Source organism: Arachis stenosperma, chromosome 5, assembly GCF_014773155.1.
Source record: "Arachis stenosperma cultivar V10309 chromosome 5, arast.V10309.gnm1.PFL2, whole genome shotgun sequence".
Lineage (NCBI taxonomy): Eukaryota > Viridiplantae > Streptophyta > Magnoliopsida > Fabales > Fabaceae > Arachis > Arachis stenosperma.
The window spans coordinates 125,556,507-125,572,184 of NC_080381.1; the positions used below are offsets into that span (position 1 = coordinate 125,556,507).

Below are 15,678 nucleotides of genomic sequence, written 5' to 3' on the forward strand. Positions count from 1 at the left end.
ATGTATAGCAGCGAAAGAAGGGAAGAAGCTAGAGAGACGAAAAGAGAGATCAAGAGAGGACAGAGCGCAAATAATTGTGGGAGATAAGTTGAAAAAGAGAAGTAAATTGAAAAAAATGGAAATATTGATAAAAAAATTGACCTGCTAATCATTAGTTTTAGGGTAATACTTGGTATACATCTTGTTAAATTTTGTCTAACAAATACTTAAAAACACTGATTGTTTATCTGTTAATTATTTAATAATATTTCTTTAATTAATTTTGACTTATTTGTATAATAATAATTTTTAATTTTTTATACCTTTTAAAAAAGAGTGAAGTTGAAATTTTATGACTAGAAAATAAAATTTTTTACTAACTATGACAAGATGATTATTTTCTTTTTTCTTTTTCTTTATTTCATATTTCTATATAACCGTCTTAACAGCTTGCGCATTCCTGCTCTCTCTCTCTCTCTCTCTCTCTCTCTCTCTCTCTCTCTGTTTATGTGTGAAATTGTATGTGGTGCATTAAATCAGTAGCAAAAGAAAATGGTGAGCGCCGCAGTAGCTCGTAACGTCATCGGCATTATCGGTTAGTTCTTGCCATGCTTCTTGATTTCTCTTCTCTTTCTCTTCCATTACTTAACCTGCAAGTTGCAGCGTCGTCAATTACCTGATTTGCTTTTCTTTCATCCGAATCGACAACGGAAATTCTCAATTTCTTTTTCTACTTCTTTAGAATCTCTTCAATCTTTGCATGCAAAAAAAAGAACCCGATGGAGTAAGGTTTTCGCGTTTGATGGTGTGTTTTCCGTTTCCGTGCAGGAAATGTCATCTCGTTCCTCTTGTTCTTCTCACCCGCGTAATTAACTTCTCTCGATTCCTCTATTTTTTTTTTGTATAGAATTAAAAATTTTCGGTTATTTTTGTTATTTAAAGAAATATTAATTTCAGGCCAACTTTCTATACGATAATAAAGAAGAAGTCGGTGGAGGAATTCAAACCTGATCCATACATAGCAACAGTGCTGAACTGTGCATTTTGGGTGTTCTATGGGCTTCCTTTCGTGCACCCTCACAGCATTCTAGTCCTCACCATCAATAGCGTTGGCCTTGGATTTGAGTTCATCTATCTCACCATATATTACATTTATGCCCCCACCAAAGGACGTGTACGTCCATTTCCTCTGCTTTTTGGTTTTCGTTTTCTTTTTCTTTTTCTACGTCTTATTATGTAATCTTTCTTCTGCTTATAAGGATATGATTGGGTAAGCTGAAAAATTATGCTTATTTCTAAAAATTGTTTATTTGTATAGAAGGTTTTTTTTATATATATAATTGCTTATTTAAGAATAAATTTATGTTTGGATAATTTAGTTGGAAAGTAGTTTTGATTTAATCTGTGGTGTTTGGATTTTTAAAAAGTAAATGTTTTTGGTAAATTACTAAAATAGGTATGAATCAATTTAAAAAAAAAAAAGTAACATAGCAATGTAATAGGGTAAAATATGGTGTTAATTTATTTTTTCAAATTGAAACAAAATTTTTAAGAGAAAATTTCAGGGACTAACAATCTTTATATTATTGATCAGTAATTTTAGCTAACACATTCTATTAGTGTGTTTGAGCCTTTTTCTTAATGTCAGTTTATAAAAAAAAAAAAAAATTATACTAATTCTGTAGCATTTTTTTTCCAGAAACAAGGGTCCAAATTTCAGTTAGATTTTTGCTTGAAAACAATTTTTTTAGCAACTCTAATGGCTTAAATTATACTTCTTAAATCACTTGAACATACTAATTTTTGTAAAACAGCTTTTTTCCTTTAAAAAAAAAATTGCTATCCAAACACGCACTAATTCCTGCTACCTAAAAGTACTTAGCTGAGTTATCTGTAAGTTAAGCTTATGTTTTAGGAAGCCATTATTATCTTCACAAAATTAACTATGCCTCTGTTTAATTGACCATTCAAGAGATGCTCAAACCATTGTATTAATTATGTAACCATTTATGCTCAGAAAAAGGTGCTTCTTTTCCTTTTCATCGAGGCTATTTTCTTTGCTGTGGTTGCACTTGTGACATTGCTGGCACTGCATGATATAAACCGGAGATCAATAGTGGTTGGTGTTTTGTCTGATATATTCAATGTGATGATGTATATCTCTCCTCTTACAATCATGGTACGCCTTTCATTTCTAACCCTCCTATGAATCTATAATTGTAGTTACTTTGTAATCATTTTATCTTGTTCTTTGTTGAATTTAACAGGCAAAGGTTATAAGAACGAAGAGCGTTAAGTATATGCCATTCTGGCTCTCTCTTACCAACTTCCTTAATGGTTTGTGCTGGACAACATATGCTCTCATAAACCCCTTTGATCTCTTTGTCCTGGTAATTAATTCCCAAAAATGTTCATGGATATGTATGTTGTAACGTGTAATTCATAGCCACTTAAATTTTGTATAGTTCTCATTCTAATAGTTGTTCAATTTTTATTTTTGGTGAGTGTTCAATTAACACTTACTTTTGAAGCTCAATTAATTAACATTAATATGTTACTCCTACTGATTTACAATTTTGGTCTGACGTTGTTCTCAAAACTTGTATTAACATATTTAAAATTAGTTGTCATTTTAGAACTTTAATACAAAAGCTCTTTCTATATATTTTACCCTTAACATATTTTGGGATACATGAAAGTGATAGGTTATAACTTATAAATTATTATGGTTAATTAAATGAATATATTTATATATTAGTTCTTTATTGAAGTCTTCTTTCTAAAAAAATTTTAGATTCTAGAATATCAAATCATTTCCTTAAAGTGAATACATCACTCTGTTCTCAGTCAATTAACAACGTTCCTAAGTGAATACTTGACCACCGTTTGTATTATATATTTTTGTAGATAAGCAATGGTATTGGAGCAGTTTCTGGACTTGTTCAGCTCATATTATATGCTTGCTATTGCTCCTGCAAGGAACAAAAAGATGAAGAAGGTGATGATGACACAAAGCCACCTTCTGGCTCTGGGGTTCAACTCTCTACTCCTAACGGAAAGTTTGCTGTTTGATATGTTGACATATATAGGGTATCTTTTGTGCTTGTCTTTTTAATGTGATTACCATAAATGCATATACAGTAAAGAATTTATGGCTGAGTTTTCGTTTTCGATTTCTAGAATGTTACCTTGAATACTGTGTAGATATTTTCTCAGACTATGGGTTCATCTCTGGAAAATGTTAGCAGCTCATAATTTTTGTTTGAAGCTATTCATTAGAATAATCTAGAGGATATGTTAAATCAATTATGTTTACACTAAAATCAAATACAAATTGAAAATAAATTAAATAATACATGAATTATATTCAAATACATCATGACTAATTTTAATATATATATATATTATTTTTATAAATTTTAAATGGTCGCCTAATACGTTGGTTTTGGTCATTATTTTTTTTTTCTTTCTAATAGCCACCATTAATATTATTGAAATGAGTCCAATTCGAGAACTAATTTTTAACTTTCAAAAAATGAGCTAACTTCTTTTAAATTTTATTTTTGACTTTGGATTTACATTCTCTTTTCTCTGAAAATAATGAGCAAACTTTTTTTCATTTTATTTTTGACTTTGGATTTAAACTTTTTCTTTTCTCCAAGACCTCACTCCACGAGTTTATATCCAATTTGACTTATGGAATTTGAGGTCGGCTCAAATTGATTTTTAAAATTACAATTAATTCAATTTGGTCCTTAAAATTTATAATAGTAATTCACGTTTGTTCCTAATTTAATTTTCGTAAATGGTACGTTAATTTTACATATTAACTTACTAAAATTTGGAGTTATTGCTCATATTCCATGTGACTAAGACTTACTAGATCTTCTAAAAATTTTATTAACTCTCCAACATCCTCACAAAGACAATAATAACAAAGTTTAATTTGAAAATTTTGCGGTTCTAGAAGTAACAATCAAGCTTCTATAGTTCTAATAAATCTTGATCATATGGAACTTGGGTGAAGAATCTAAAGCACAACAAATTAATATACTAAATCAATATGTCGTTAACGGAAATTAGCTCAAAGGATAATGTGAGTTGCGATTATAAATTTTGGATTATAAATTTTGGAGTCTGATTTGAGTCCATTAAAATTTTAAAAGTCAAATTGAGTCCAATTTTAAATTTTAGGAGCCAAATTAAGTATTAACTCCTTCGTCGACCTAAAATAAAAAAAGAAAACAAAAATAAAAGAAAAAAAAATCTGTATTTCGAACATTCAAAAATACTATATTAGAACATCCTAGACTAAAATTTTAAATTTACCAATATACAAATAAAAAAAATGAGAAAAAGAAAGGTACTTGCCAAAGAAAATAACAGTGATAATAAAGGCTATTCCAAGTTCCAACTCGAAGGTCACCACCAACCACAAGTCAAAATTCACAACATCTAAAATTCAAAACATTCAAAAATGCAAATTCAAATAACAATATAAAGAAACTAAGTTAGGTTGATCTAATAGTTTAGCTCACTAGTCCGTTTAAGTAAGTATCAGAGATTTGAATCTTGCCTTGTATATGTAGTAATCCATTGTCTAGCGACAAACCTTTAAATAAAACTTAGTATCGTGACGGATTAGTCCTTGACCTGTCAGGTTGGAGGATACCGTGAGAATAAAAAAAATAACAATATAAAGAAATTAAGTTTTTCTCTTTTTTTTTTTTTTGGTATAGATGGTTTAACTTCTTTTTTGTATTAGATCGGGGCTAAAGCCCATAGATGGTTTAGGTTATGTTATATCATATAGCTACCTGTTATTCACTTATTTGTATCTACAATAATCGGACTAAAAACCCTTTTTGGGAGGGAGTTGTTTTTTTTTTCTTGGACTTGGGTGGACGGTTTTATAAAATTAGGCCTTTGTTTGTAGTCCACTGAAAATCTTTTAAAGACAAAACCGGCATGGCACTCAAACAGATACTAACTTGACTCTTATTGAGTAGGCCACATAACCCAAAAATTTAAAGCCCAAATGGAGGATTATTAATTATTTAGGCTGCATTTGATTTAGGAACAGACAAAAATAGAACACTGAAAATAAGACATAAAAAATAGTAATACAAAAAATAATATTTTTGTATTTTATTTAATGACAAACTATAATATATTATGAAATTCTAAGTTATTTTTATTTTTTTTTATACAAAAAACATAAGAAAAAAATACAATAGTAAAAAATATAATTATAAAAATTTGATTGAAATAATAAAAAAATAATTTGTGTTTTTTATTAGTATTTTGATTTTTTTGTCAGAAAAAATATAAAATACATTAATTTAATGTCTCTAAATATAATATTTTTGTCTATATCTTATCTGTCATAATGTTTATTAAATAATAATAATATACGAATAAAATAAAAATGTACAAATTGAATATAATATAAGTAAAATTTTAAATATAATAAAAAATAATAATATTATATCACATTATGCGGATTGAATTGAATTGAATCAATTTCGAGAAATAGATTTGAAATGTGATATAATCTATGTGGTTCGCTAAAATTAAAATCCAATCAAATTAAAATTAGTAAAATTTTAGTTAACTTTCGATTTGAATTACATTGCACGAATGATTCAATTTAAATCGATTTAAATTTAAATGTCCGTATATATAACAAATCGTTACACTGAATAAGAGACTCAACCGAATAAATTGGTTTGAATGAGCAAGAGGTGGGTAACTCTTATATGATGACAATAATTGAGGAGGTTTATACTTTTGGCCACATCCTTTCCTAATCTGGTAGTAAAAGACTAATATACTACGAATCAAAATTTTATTTAAGAATTTGTCATTCGTTAATAAATTAAATCATCCTTATATTATACGTGAATCAACCAGCTAGTAAATATATTTACATATTATATGTCCCTACAATATAAGTGACCACTTCTTACATATATTGAGTCCCCAACCTTACCACCATATTTACTTACCATCACTTTACTTATCTACTATTTCTCTCGTTGGCACATCTTTCCTGTTCTTCCCACAACCCGAATGATTTCTGAACCTTATATAGCATATGTATATTTTTGGAAATAGGGTTTTATATAGTAGAAAATTTATTTATAAAGAAAATTTTTTTCGACCTACATTTATTTTTGATAAATTTTATCTAACTCTTTCTAAATTAGAGGATAAGTTAGTCCTTGTAACATATTTTTTTATTATTAAATGAAATGAAATGAATTGGGTGTATCTAACGCTGCCATGTTTTTATATTGGTCCTCTTCTCCATCCTCTGCATTATCTTCTTTGATAGTGTCATCGTTATCTGACCAATTAATTTTTTAATAATTTTTATAATTTAAAAAAAAGCTAATTAATAAAATTTAGATTAGATTAAAATTAAAATTAGTCATGATAAATTAATTAATTTTATTTTAATTAATAATAAAAAAATATGTTACAAGAGATAATTTACCTTTTAGTTTAAAAAATGTTGGATAGTATTCACCTTTAATTTTATTATCCATCCACTTCACAAGGATTTTATATGAAGTAATGATTGTACCTTCCTCTTCAATCGCAATATGTAAAGCGTCCTCAATGACCTGGATTATTGCTATTATTTACTCTCCCATAAAACTCTCACTGAATCCTTGAAGCTTATTAGGTACTCCTGTCATGAACTCTCTTTTTTGCCATTCTTTACACAGCCACCACATCCACTTCTTACTTTGATCGTTCTTGGACCAAGTTATTGCCTCCAAGTTTCTTCGCACAACTATTGCACTGTGATTTGGTTTATGTTCAAAGATGGTCCTGATTAGGGCTGTACATGGTTAACGTTTATTAAAAAACTAAATTTGTTTTTGATTAATCAAATATTTGGTTTAAGTTAAGTAATTAAATTGGTTTTATATAATAAATTTAGTTATTAATTGGTTAGAAAATTGAAAAATCGATTTTTAATTGACTAAAAAAATAAAAACCAATTTTGATAAATAATCTATTTTTGTTTAAAAAAATTAGTTTTTACATAAAAAAAATCAGTTTTTTTCAAAAATTAGTTAAAAATAAGTTTTTACAAAAAAAAATAGTTAACCAATGTAAAATAAGAATTATATAAAATTTGGTTTTAGTTTTACTTAACCGGTTAAAAATTAATTTTTAAAATTTAGCTTTTGATTAACTAATTTTTAATAATATGAATATAATTTTTAAAATTATTTTATTAAATTAGTTAGCTAACACTTGGTTATGATTTAACCACATTTTAGATTTTAAATGTACACCTACCCCTAATTCTGATCTAGTATTTTTAGATTATTTAGATATTTGCAAAGTATATATATAACCATTTTCTATATATGCTTATGGTTAGGTTACCCATCTCTTGTTCTGCAATATCTCAAAAACTCTTTAGTATTATTTGGACTAGACCGGTTTACATCCCCACATCTAAAGCTTTGTTTTAGAAAGTAATTATAAATCGACAAATGAGTAAAGAGATGCTCTTTTATTTTAGCGGCCTAATAATAGGATGTTCAAGGAACTTTCCCTTTTCTCTCTCTTACAATGCTTGTTGATTATTTCATCATGTTTGCTTGAGATTTTTTTTTTAAATTAAACCTTTTATAATGCTTAGTGATAATATAGGATATCTCTATGCTTTACTTTAGTGCTTTAAGTTTTATATATTATATTTTTGAGGATATTGGTATTATCTAATCTCTATCAAGTTGAATTCAAAACTAGTAAACTACTAAAGTATTTCTTTATATATATATATATATATATATATATATATAAATACATGTGAAAGCTTTTTGTTTTATATTTTATTTCTTTCTAATTTTTAACTATTATCGACAGATAAAATCTAGAAATAAAATTGAATAGAAGTTATCACCGGATTACATTTGTCATTATCATTTTAAAAAAATTAATTTCCAGATTCGAATTAATAGCGACAAATATTGTAAATATTTATTGCTAAAATTGGTCACTACTTAGCAACAAATTTAAAATCACGTCGCGCGCTAACTGTTAATGTTCAATAGAAATTATATATTTATTTATGTCAAAATTTTCTAAAATTTCAGTAAATTTAATTATATTATGACATGATTCACTTAGACCTTAGCTATACAGATCTCTCCCATGTTTAAAATTGGATCTTTCTCATATATATTAATAGTATATAAACTAAAAATTAATTATTAAATTAATTTATATATTTGTGTATAAATATATTTATAATTTAATATATTTTTAATAAATATTTTATATTAACATTGATTTTAGTATAACTGTCATGGTTGATATAATTGTACAGAACCAAAAACTATCAAGATAAAGAGATTCGTCATTAGTTCATTATGCTAGTCAAGGAGGTGACGTGTCTAGCATGTAACGTTGACTGGGGAAAAAAATGAAGAAAGCAATCACAATGTAACTATATGCATCTGCTTGTGAATTTCAAAACGCAGAAAAAATGAAAGGTGACCTTAATTAGTAGTGGAGTAGTGGCCACTAAATGTCTTGTTTTAGTAGGAAAAAGCCTCCACTGTCCAAATCATAATAAAGTACATTAATTATAGGCCACCATTTATATTAAGGCCGGGTACTACGATTCTGAATGCTTTTTCCTTCTGTATGTGAGGAAGAGATGCGGAATAAGTTGCTGTGTGACACGTGTTTGCAAGATAAGGGCTAATTCATCGTAGATCGGAGTTTTATTTGAAAGTTTATTGTTGGCCAATAAATTGTTGCATGTATAAGGTTGGATTCGAATTCTAATACTTGTTTAAGCTAAGCGGACTAGTGAACTAATCACTAAATGAACCTAATTTTTTTTTAAAAAAAGAAAAAACTCAACACTCATGGTGGAGCAATGAAAGATAAAAAATAAACATAAAAGACAAACAACTTTTATGTCATCTCCGACATAGCCATCGACTACATGAGTTATTTACTATACCACTCTATAGCACATGAAAACGATTGATCTACACACTCTACAACTCCTGTTGTCTTGTTCTAAAATATGACATTATTCTGTCGTAGTCAAATAATCTATATTACTGAGAAGAACCTAATTAGCTAAATTTTGCGCGGCTCGTTTTTCATCGGCAGAGATTTCTAACTCTCAAAGTAGTCTTTTAAAGTACCGACAGCAGTCCATTCTTGTCCAAACGCCGATATCCATGCACGCCATACCTGCCAAGAGAGCTCACACGTAATAAATAAGTATTGTATATTTTTAACACCTTTTTTACACAACATGCACACATTATCATTCTGTTGTAGGATTTTTAGTTTACTTAGCCGATCATTTATGTTGATCCTGCCTACCAATATGAAGACATTTTTACAAGTTAAAATATGAGAGACGCAAAGTGTGCAGTTTGTGTCAATAGAAATTTATATTAGCTATGTTGTATTAAGGTATCGTTAATGATACTGATTAAGTTGCTGAACGTTTTTTAGATTACATATTGATTATTCTTCTTTTGGTATAAAAAATTTCTATTTAATCCTACCCCAATCAAGTAAGATGATACACACCTACCCTTGTTTTTTAGATATAGTGTTGTTTTCTTTGAAGAAAATCTCATGCCCTAAGCTGTTCAAGCTGTGATGTTGATGGTTTGATGAATCAGAAAGGATTAAGAGAGGGAGAGAGATAGGTTCTTCTCATTATTGGAGAGAATGAAAAATCTCCCTTAGAAAATATTTGTTGAGTTATTACACCTTATATACTATGTACCTTTTTCTTTTATGTACTCTCACTAAAAAATAATTACAATGGTAAACCTATTATTGATAAAGAAATAATCTAGGTAACACCCTCCCGCAAGCTAGAATTGTGTAAATCTAACAATCCTAGCTTGGAAACATTGGCAAGAAAAGGACCCGGTGGCAGAGCTTTGGTAAAAAAATCAGCAAGTTGATCCTTGGAACGAACTGGCATAAGATGAATGAGACCAGACAAATGCTTTTCACGAACAATGTGGCAGTCCACTTCAATGTGTTTAGTTCTTTCATGAAAAATGGGATTATTAGCAATGTGAATGGCTGACTGGTTGTCACAGAATAGAGTGATAGACTTTTGAAGCGGCAAGCCAATGAAATCCATTAAGAAAGATAACCAACTAGCTTCACAAGTGGCAACAGCAAGAGACCTATATTCAGCTTCTGCAGAGGACTTGGCAACTGTGGTTTGCTTTTTACTCTTCCAGCTAATGAGCGAGTTTCCAAGCATGAAGCAATAACCGGAAATGGAGCGACGAGTATCGGCACAGGTAGCCCAGTCAGCATCGGCAAATCCAGTGAGATGCAGATTAGAAGTAGAGGAGAAGAAGAGACCAGTTGCAGGTCGGCCTTTTAAATATCGGAGTACACGAAAAGCAGCCTGTAGGTGAGAAGTTGTTGCACAGTCCAAAAATTGGCTCAAACGTCCCACAGCATAAGAGATATCGGGTCTAGTATTTGTGAGGTAAAGGAGTCGGCCGATGAGCTGTCTGTAAACAGTGTTGTCTGTCAAAATGGTTCCTGATTCCTTTGAAAGTTTCTGACTATAATCAAATGGAGTAGAGAGAGGCTTGCAATCTAGATAACCAAAATCTCTGAGAAGGTCCATGGTGTACTTCCGCTGATAAATGTGAATTCCAGAGTTAGAGCGTGCTACTTCCATTCCCAAGAAGTATTTGAGATCACCAAGATCCTTTATTTTGAATTTGTCATCCAAATCTTGCTTGATGGAATTGATTTCACCAATGTCATTCCCGGTTAAAACCAAGTCATCAACATATACTAGAATGGCAGTGAAGCTTTGAGATTGTTTCTTAATGAAGAGTGAATGATCATCAAAAAACTGCTTATAACCAGCATCCACAAGAGTCTGAGTGAGCTTAATGTTCTATTGCCTGCTTGCTTGCTTAAGCCCATATAGAGATTTTTGCAATTTACAAACCAAACCTGGTTGTGACACAGTCAAACCGGGTGGTATCTTCATATAAACTTCTTTGTCCAAATCTCCATGAAGGAAGGCAGTGTTGACATCCAGCTGTTTCAAATGCCATTTATTTGCCGCTGCTAATGCTAACATTACTCGTAGGGTAGTCATTTTGACAACTGGACTAAAAGTATCACCATAATCTACTCCTTGCACTTGAGTGAATCCTTTTGCAACTAGCCTCGCTTTGTGCCTTTCTATGGTGCCATCGGGATTGAATTTTACCCGAAAAACCCATTTGCAACCCACAGCCTTCTTGTCTTTTGGGAGTTCAGTGAGACACCAAGTTCTGTTCTGATCTAGAGCTGTCAATTCATCTTGTATTGCCTTTCTCCAACATTCATATGCAGTCGCTTCCTCATAAGTGCTAGGTTCTTGATTTGAGGTGATGGCTAGAGAAAGTGACTTATATTTCGGGGTTAGTTTATCATATGACAAGTGTTGTGAGATAGGATATAAAGAGTTAGAGTTGGAAACATTGCTAGAGTGAGCTGTGGGGTTGTCATACAATGATAGTCCTTCAAATAAGCAGGCGGTTTCTTGACTCTTTCAGACTTTCTAGTAATGCAGTCATGTGTGATGTCAGAGTGTTGTGATGCAGGTGCATTATCAGTGTGTGGTGTGGTAATGGGTGCAATGGTGTGTGAGGAAATTGGTGAGTGCATTGAGCTTGAGAAATGTTCATTTGAATCTATGAGTGTGGTATGTGTGGGTGATTGCAAATGATGTGTGGATGGTGTATCATATTGAAAAAGATCAATGCATTGTGGAGTACGAATGGGCACTACAGAAATGTCAGTGCTAGTGGAATGTAAAAATGGAAAATGAGTTTCATAAAAAATTACATTTCTAGATATGAAAATTTCCTTTGATTTTAAATCAATAAGTCGAAAACCCTTTGTCCTAATTTAAAACCAAGAAAAGCTGTTTTTCTGGCTCTTGGGTCTAATTTTGTTCTTGAATTTGTTAATGTGGAGGCATATGCAAGAGAACCAAATACTCTTAAATATGAAAGGTCAGGTAAGTTGCCATACAAAAGCTTATAAGGACTAGCATTATTCAGGTTAGTGCTGGGCAGCCTATTAATTAGGTGAATGGCGTGAGCAACTGCGTATTGCCAAAAACAATGTGGAATTCCTGATTGAAATAGCAGTGCTCTAGCAACACCTAAAATATGTTGGTGTTTTCTCTCTACAATCCCGTTTTGCTCTGGTGTTTCTACACAAGAAGTTTGGTGTAAAATTCCAGTTGATGCAAAAAAGGATTTTAGAGTGAATTCTGGCCCATTGTCGGTCCTTATACACTTAACTTGTTTTTCAAAATGTATTCTGACGAAATTCACAAAATTAATAACCAATTGTGATGCTTCAGATTTGGTTTTCATAAAAAAAATCCAAGTGAATTTGCTCTTACCATCCACCACAGTCAAAAAATACCTATGTCCTTCATTGGAAGGGACAGAAATAGGACCCCAGATATCCATATGAACTAAATCAAAACAATCTTTTATTTTAGTTGTACTAAGATTAAAAGATAATTTCTTTTGTTTTGCAAAATGACATGAATCACAAGGAAAATTTGAAGCAATACTATCTATAAAAGGATAATACTTCTTCAGAAAAATCAATTTATGCATGGGTATGTGTCCTAATCTAAGATGCCAAATGTTGTTGTGCTCACTGTGTGAAGGTGTGGTGGAATGAGTAGTAGTAGTAGTTACCGCCAATGAAGCTTGCTTTGTTGGAAGAGGGGGAAAATGAGAGAATTCTGGTTCTCTACTCATTGTATATAACCCTTCTATACACTCAGCAATGCCAATCATGTTTGATGTGGATCTATCTTGTATCTCACAACACTTATCATTGATTAACAATTGACAATGTAAGTTTGAGGTTAACTTTGACACAGATATCAATTTAAAATCAAAAGAAGGAATGTATAAAACATTTTTGAGAAAAAAATTTTTAGAAAATGTGATTGTGCCAATGATGGTGCTAACAGTTTTGGTTCCATTTGGCAATATCACATTGACTGGATCAATATTTTGAAAACTTGCAAAATCTTTTAAGTCAAAAGTCACATGATCTGTTGCACCGGAATCAATGATCCATAGTGCAGATTTTGGAGTGATAATACTCATAATTCTCGCATTAAAATGTAATGCAATGGTTTTACCTGGAGTGGAAGTGTGAATGGAATTAGTCAAAATTTGATTTGCATTATGAGGTTGTTGCTGCACACTTTTGTCTTTGATCAACTCTAACAAGGCAAATCTTTGCTCTGGAGTGAATCCAGATCTTGATATTCCAATGTTCTCTTGGAGACAATTGAGCTGGAATTGTTTGTCACTGAGTATATCATCATGCCCCTCAGTGATCACGTGATTGATGGTGGTGTTATGTTGCTGCCATTGGTAGAAGTGGGAGGAGTACCCATGCTTCTTATAGCATACATCTTCTGTGTGGCCTTGCTTGTTGCAATGAGAGCAAGCCAATGTAGCTCCACGACCTCTGCAATGGGAGGATCTATTTGCCATATTTGCCATTTTGAAAAATCAATGAATCACAGAGTAATAGGGATTCAGATCTTCTTCCTTCCAACTCGTTGATCGGAACAGCTATGTTCACCAAGAAAGAATCTTGCGAAATAGCCTCTCATCAAACTCTATTGGATGAGTTTGAAGGAAGAGGTAAGAATGGGGGAAAGAAAATGTCGAAAGAAAAATTAGGGATAGAAAGAGAATGGCAAAATTGGATTCGCAACTTTTTTTTTGATTCACAGCTTGGTTGCTCTCCACGCTCACCGCACCATGAAGAAAATCTCATGCCCTAAGCTGTTCAAGCTGTGATGTTGATGGTTTGATGAATCAGAAAGGATTAAGAGAGGGAGAGAGATAGGTTCTTCTCATTATTGGAGAGAATGAAAAATCTCCCTTAGAAAATATTTGTTGAGTTATTACACCTTATATACTATGTACCTTTTTCTTTTATGTACTCTCACTAAAAAATAATTACAATGGTAAACCTATTATTGATAAAGAAATAATCTAGGTAACATTTTTTTTTCTCGCACAAGTAAAATAATGATTTGTTTTTCAGAAGGGTATGAGTTGTGGGCTTTTTTAATTTGTTTCATATATATAAGTGAATTTTTATAACGTATTTATTGCTCAAAAAATGCTGGATTGTAATTGTTGTGCTGTACAGTATTGAGAAGATGCTCTAGTTGTGAGAGTTGTTATAGTTGTAAAATTAGTTAATGAAAATGTTGAGAAGTTGATGTTGAAGAGGAAAAAATAATAGAAAAGAAGTTGACAATAGCAAAACATATTGTCGAAATAATAAATTTAATTAAATGTTGAGAATATTGGTCTAAGACATATGACTGTTAATTTTATTGGAGTTTAAAAAGATTTTGTTAGTAAGTACTTTTTATAACAATGTGAATTAAGAATTTAAGATATAGAATAGCAAACGAGGAAATGAATGTATATGTGATGAATGAGAAACTGTTCTAGTAGATTAACGATAAAATTGATATTGGTTCGAAGAATAAACAAGTTTGACTGAAGTAGCACCATGAATATTTGACAAGTTGCATTTTGAGTTAACCGTAATTTGAGTAGTAGATATCAATAATATAATGACATTAGTAAGAACTGTATGAAAAATGACCTTGGACGAGGTATATGTTTTCGAATCTCAAGTGTAGTGTTGAAGGATTGACGGGTTAGGATTTAGTGATCTAGTCTTTTTGTGATTTGGATTTAGGGTTAATTAGTATTGTTACTATGTTGTCTGAATAGTTAACTTGTTATAAGTAGTGTTAAAGCTTGTTAGAGTTAATATTTATTTGGACTTTGTTAGGTAGACAATGATTTTTGTGAATAATATCAACAATGAATTTTAAAATTGGTCCAATAAAATAAAAGCAAATTACACCTAAAATTATCTACTTAAATTTTTATATTAGGATAACTATCCACACATCTAATAAATTAAACATTCAATATAATCATTATTTATATTATTTAATATTTTCATTATCTATCTATATTTTTTCTATTTGAAATTAGTAATTTAGTTACATTCTGACCTAATACATGGAATGACCGTTTAGGAGTATTTGTTGTTTTAGTTATTGAAACAAAATCGGTCGATTGTACAAATTGAATTATTTCATAAATTGTAAGAATTAAATGTGTATACTTATAATTTAGAATGCAAAAACTATTTTTGATGTATGAATATTTCATTTAGGAGTAAAAGTTGTTTTAAGAGTACAACTATTGAAATTTAATTTCATGTCCTGCCAGTTGAAATTTTTAGTTAATTTAATGTTTTGGAGTATAGGAAATGAAGTTTTGAATATGAATTTATCTTCCAAGCATAGCTTTTAAGGTTTTTTTACATTAAAATAACTGAAATAACGAATATGATATTACATTCGGCTTATAGCTAAGGAAAAGTAGATGATGAACTTATTTTAACATTGTAACTATTGAAAGGTATTTTCATATTTAGTTAGTTAAATTTTGTATTCGAATGTATTTTCGATTACACATAATGAAATTTAGAATTTGGATTTATTTTGAGACTAAACGAATTGGAATATATTATTTATCCATTTAATTTGAAAATTGAATTTGAATTTATGTTCTG

General features: G+C 30.4%; 1 protein-coding gene across 1 annotated transcript; it reads left to right on the forward strand.

The window, feature by feature from the left end:
* Positions 1-476: 476 nt before the first annotated feature.
* Positions 477-3,183, forward strand: LOC130982862 (bidirectional sugar transporter SWEET4-like). Its single transcript, XM_057906980.1, has 6 exons — positions 477-574; positions 808-844; positions 937-1,153; positions 1,997-2,158; positions 2,247-2,369; positions 2,887-3,183. The coding sequence occupies exons 1-6, from the start codon at positions 532-534 to the stop codon at positions 3,049-3,051; spliced, it is 747 nt and encodes a 248-aa protein (XP_057762963.1). The 5' UTR covers positions 477-531; the 3' UTR covers positions 3,052-3,183.
* Positions 3,184-15,678: the final 12,495 nt, after the last annotated feature.

Bases quoted from the DNA above. Each gene is read 5' to 3' on its own strand.
- LOC130982862 (XM_057906980.1), top strand. From the start codon at position 532: ATGGTGAGCGCCGCAGTAGCTCGTAACGTCATCGGCATTATCG. The intron at 1,154-1,996 runs GTACGTCCATTT...ATTTATGCTCAG, and splicing joins ATGCCCCCACCAAAGGACGT to AAAAAGGTGCTTCTTTTCCT. The intron at 2,370-2,886 runs GTAATTAATTCC...ATATTTTTGTAG, and splicing joins CCTTTGATCTCTTTGTCCTG to ATAAGCAATGGTATTGGAGC.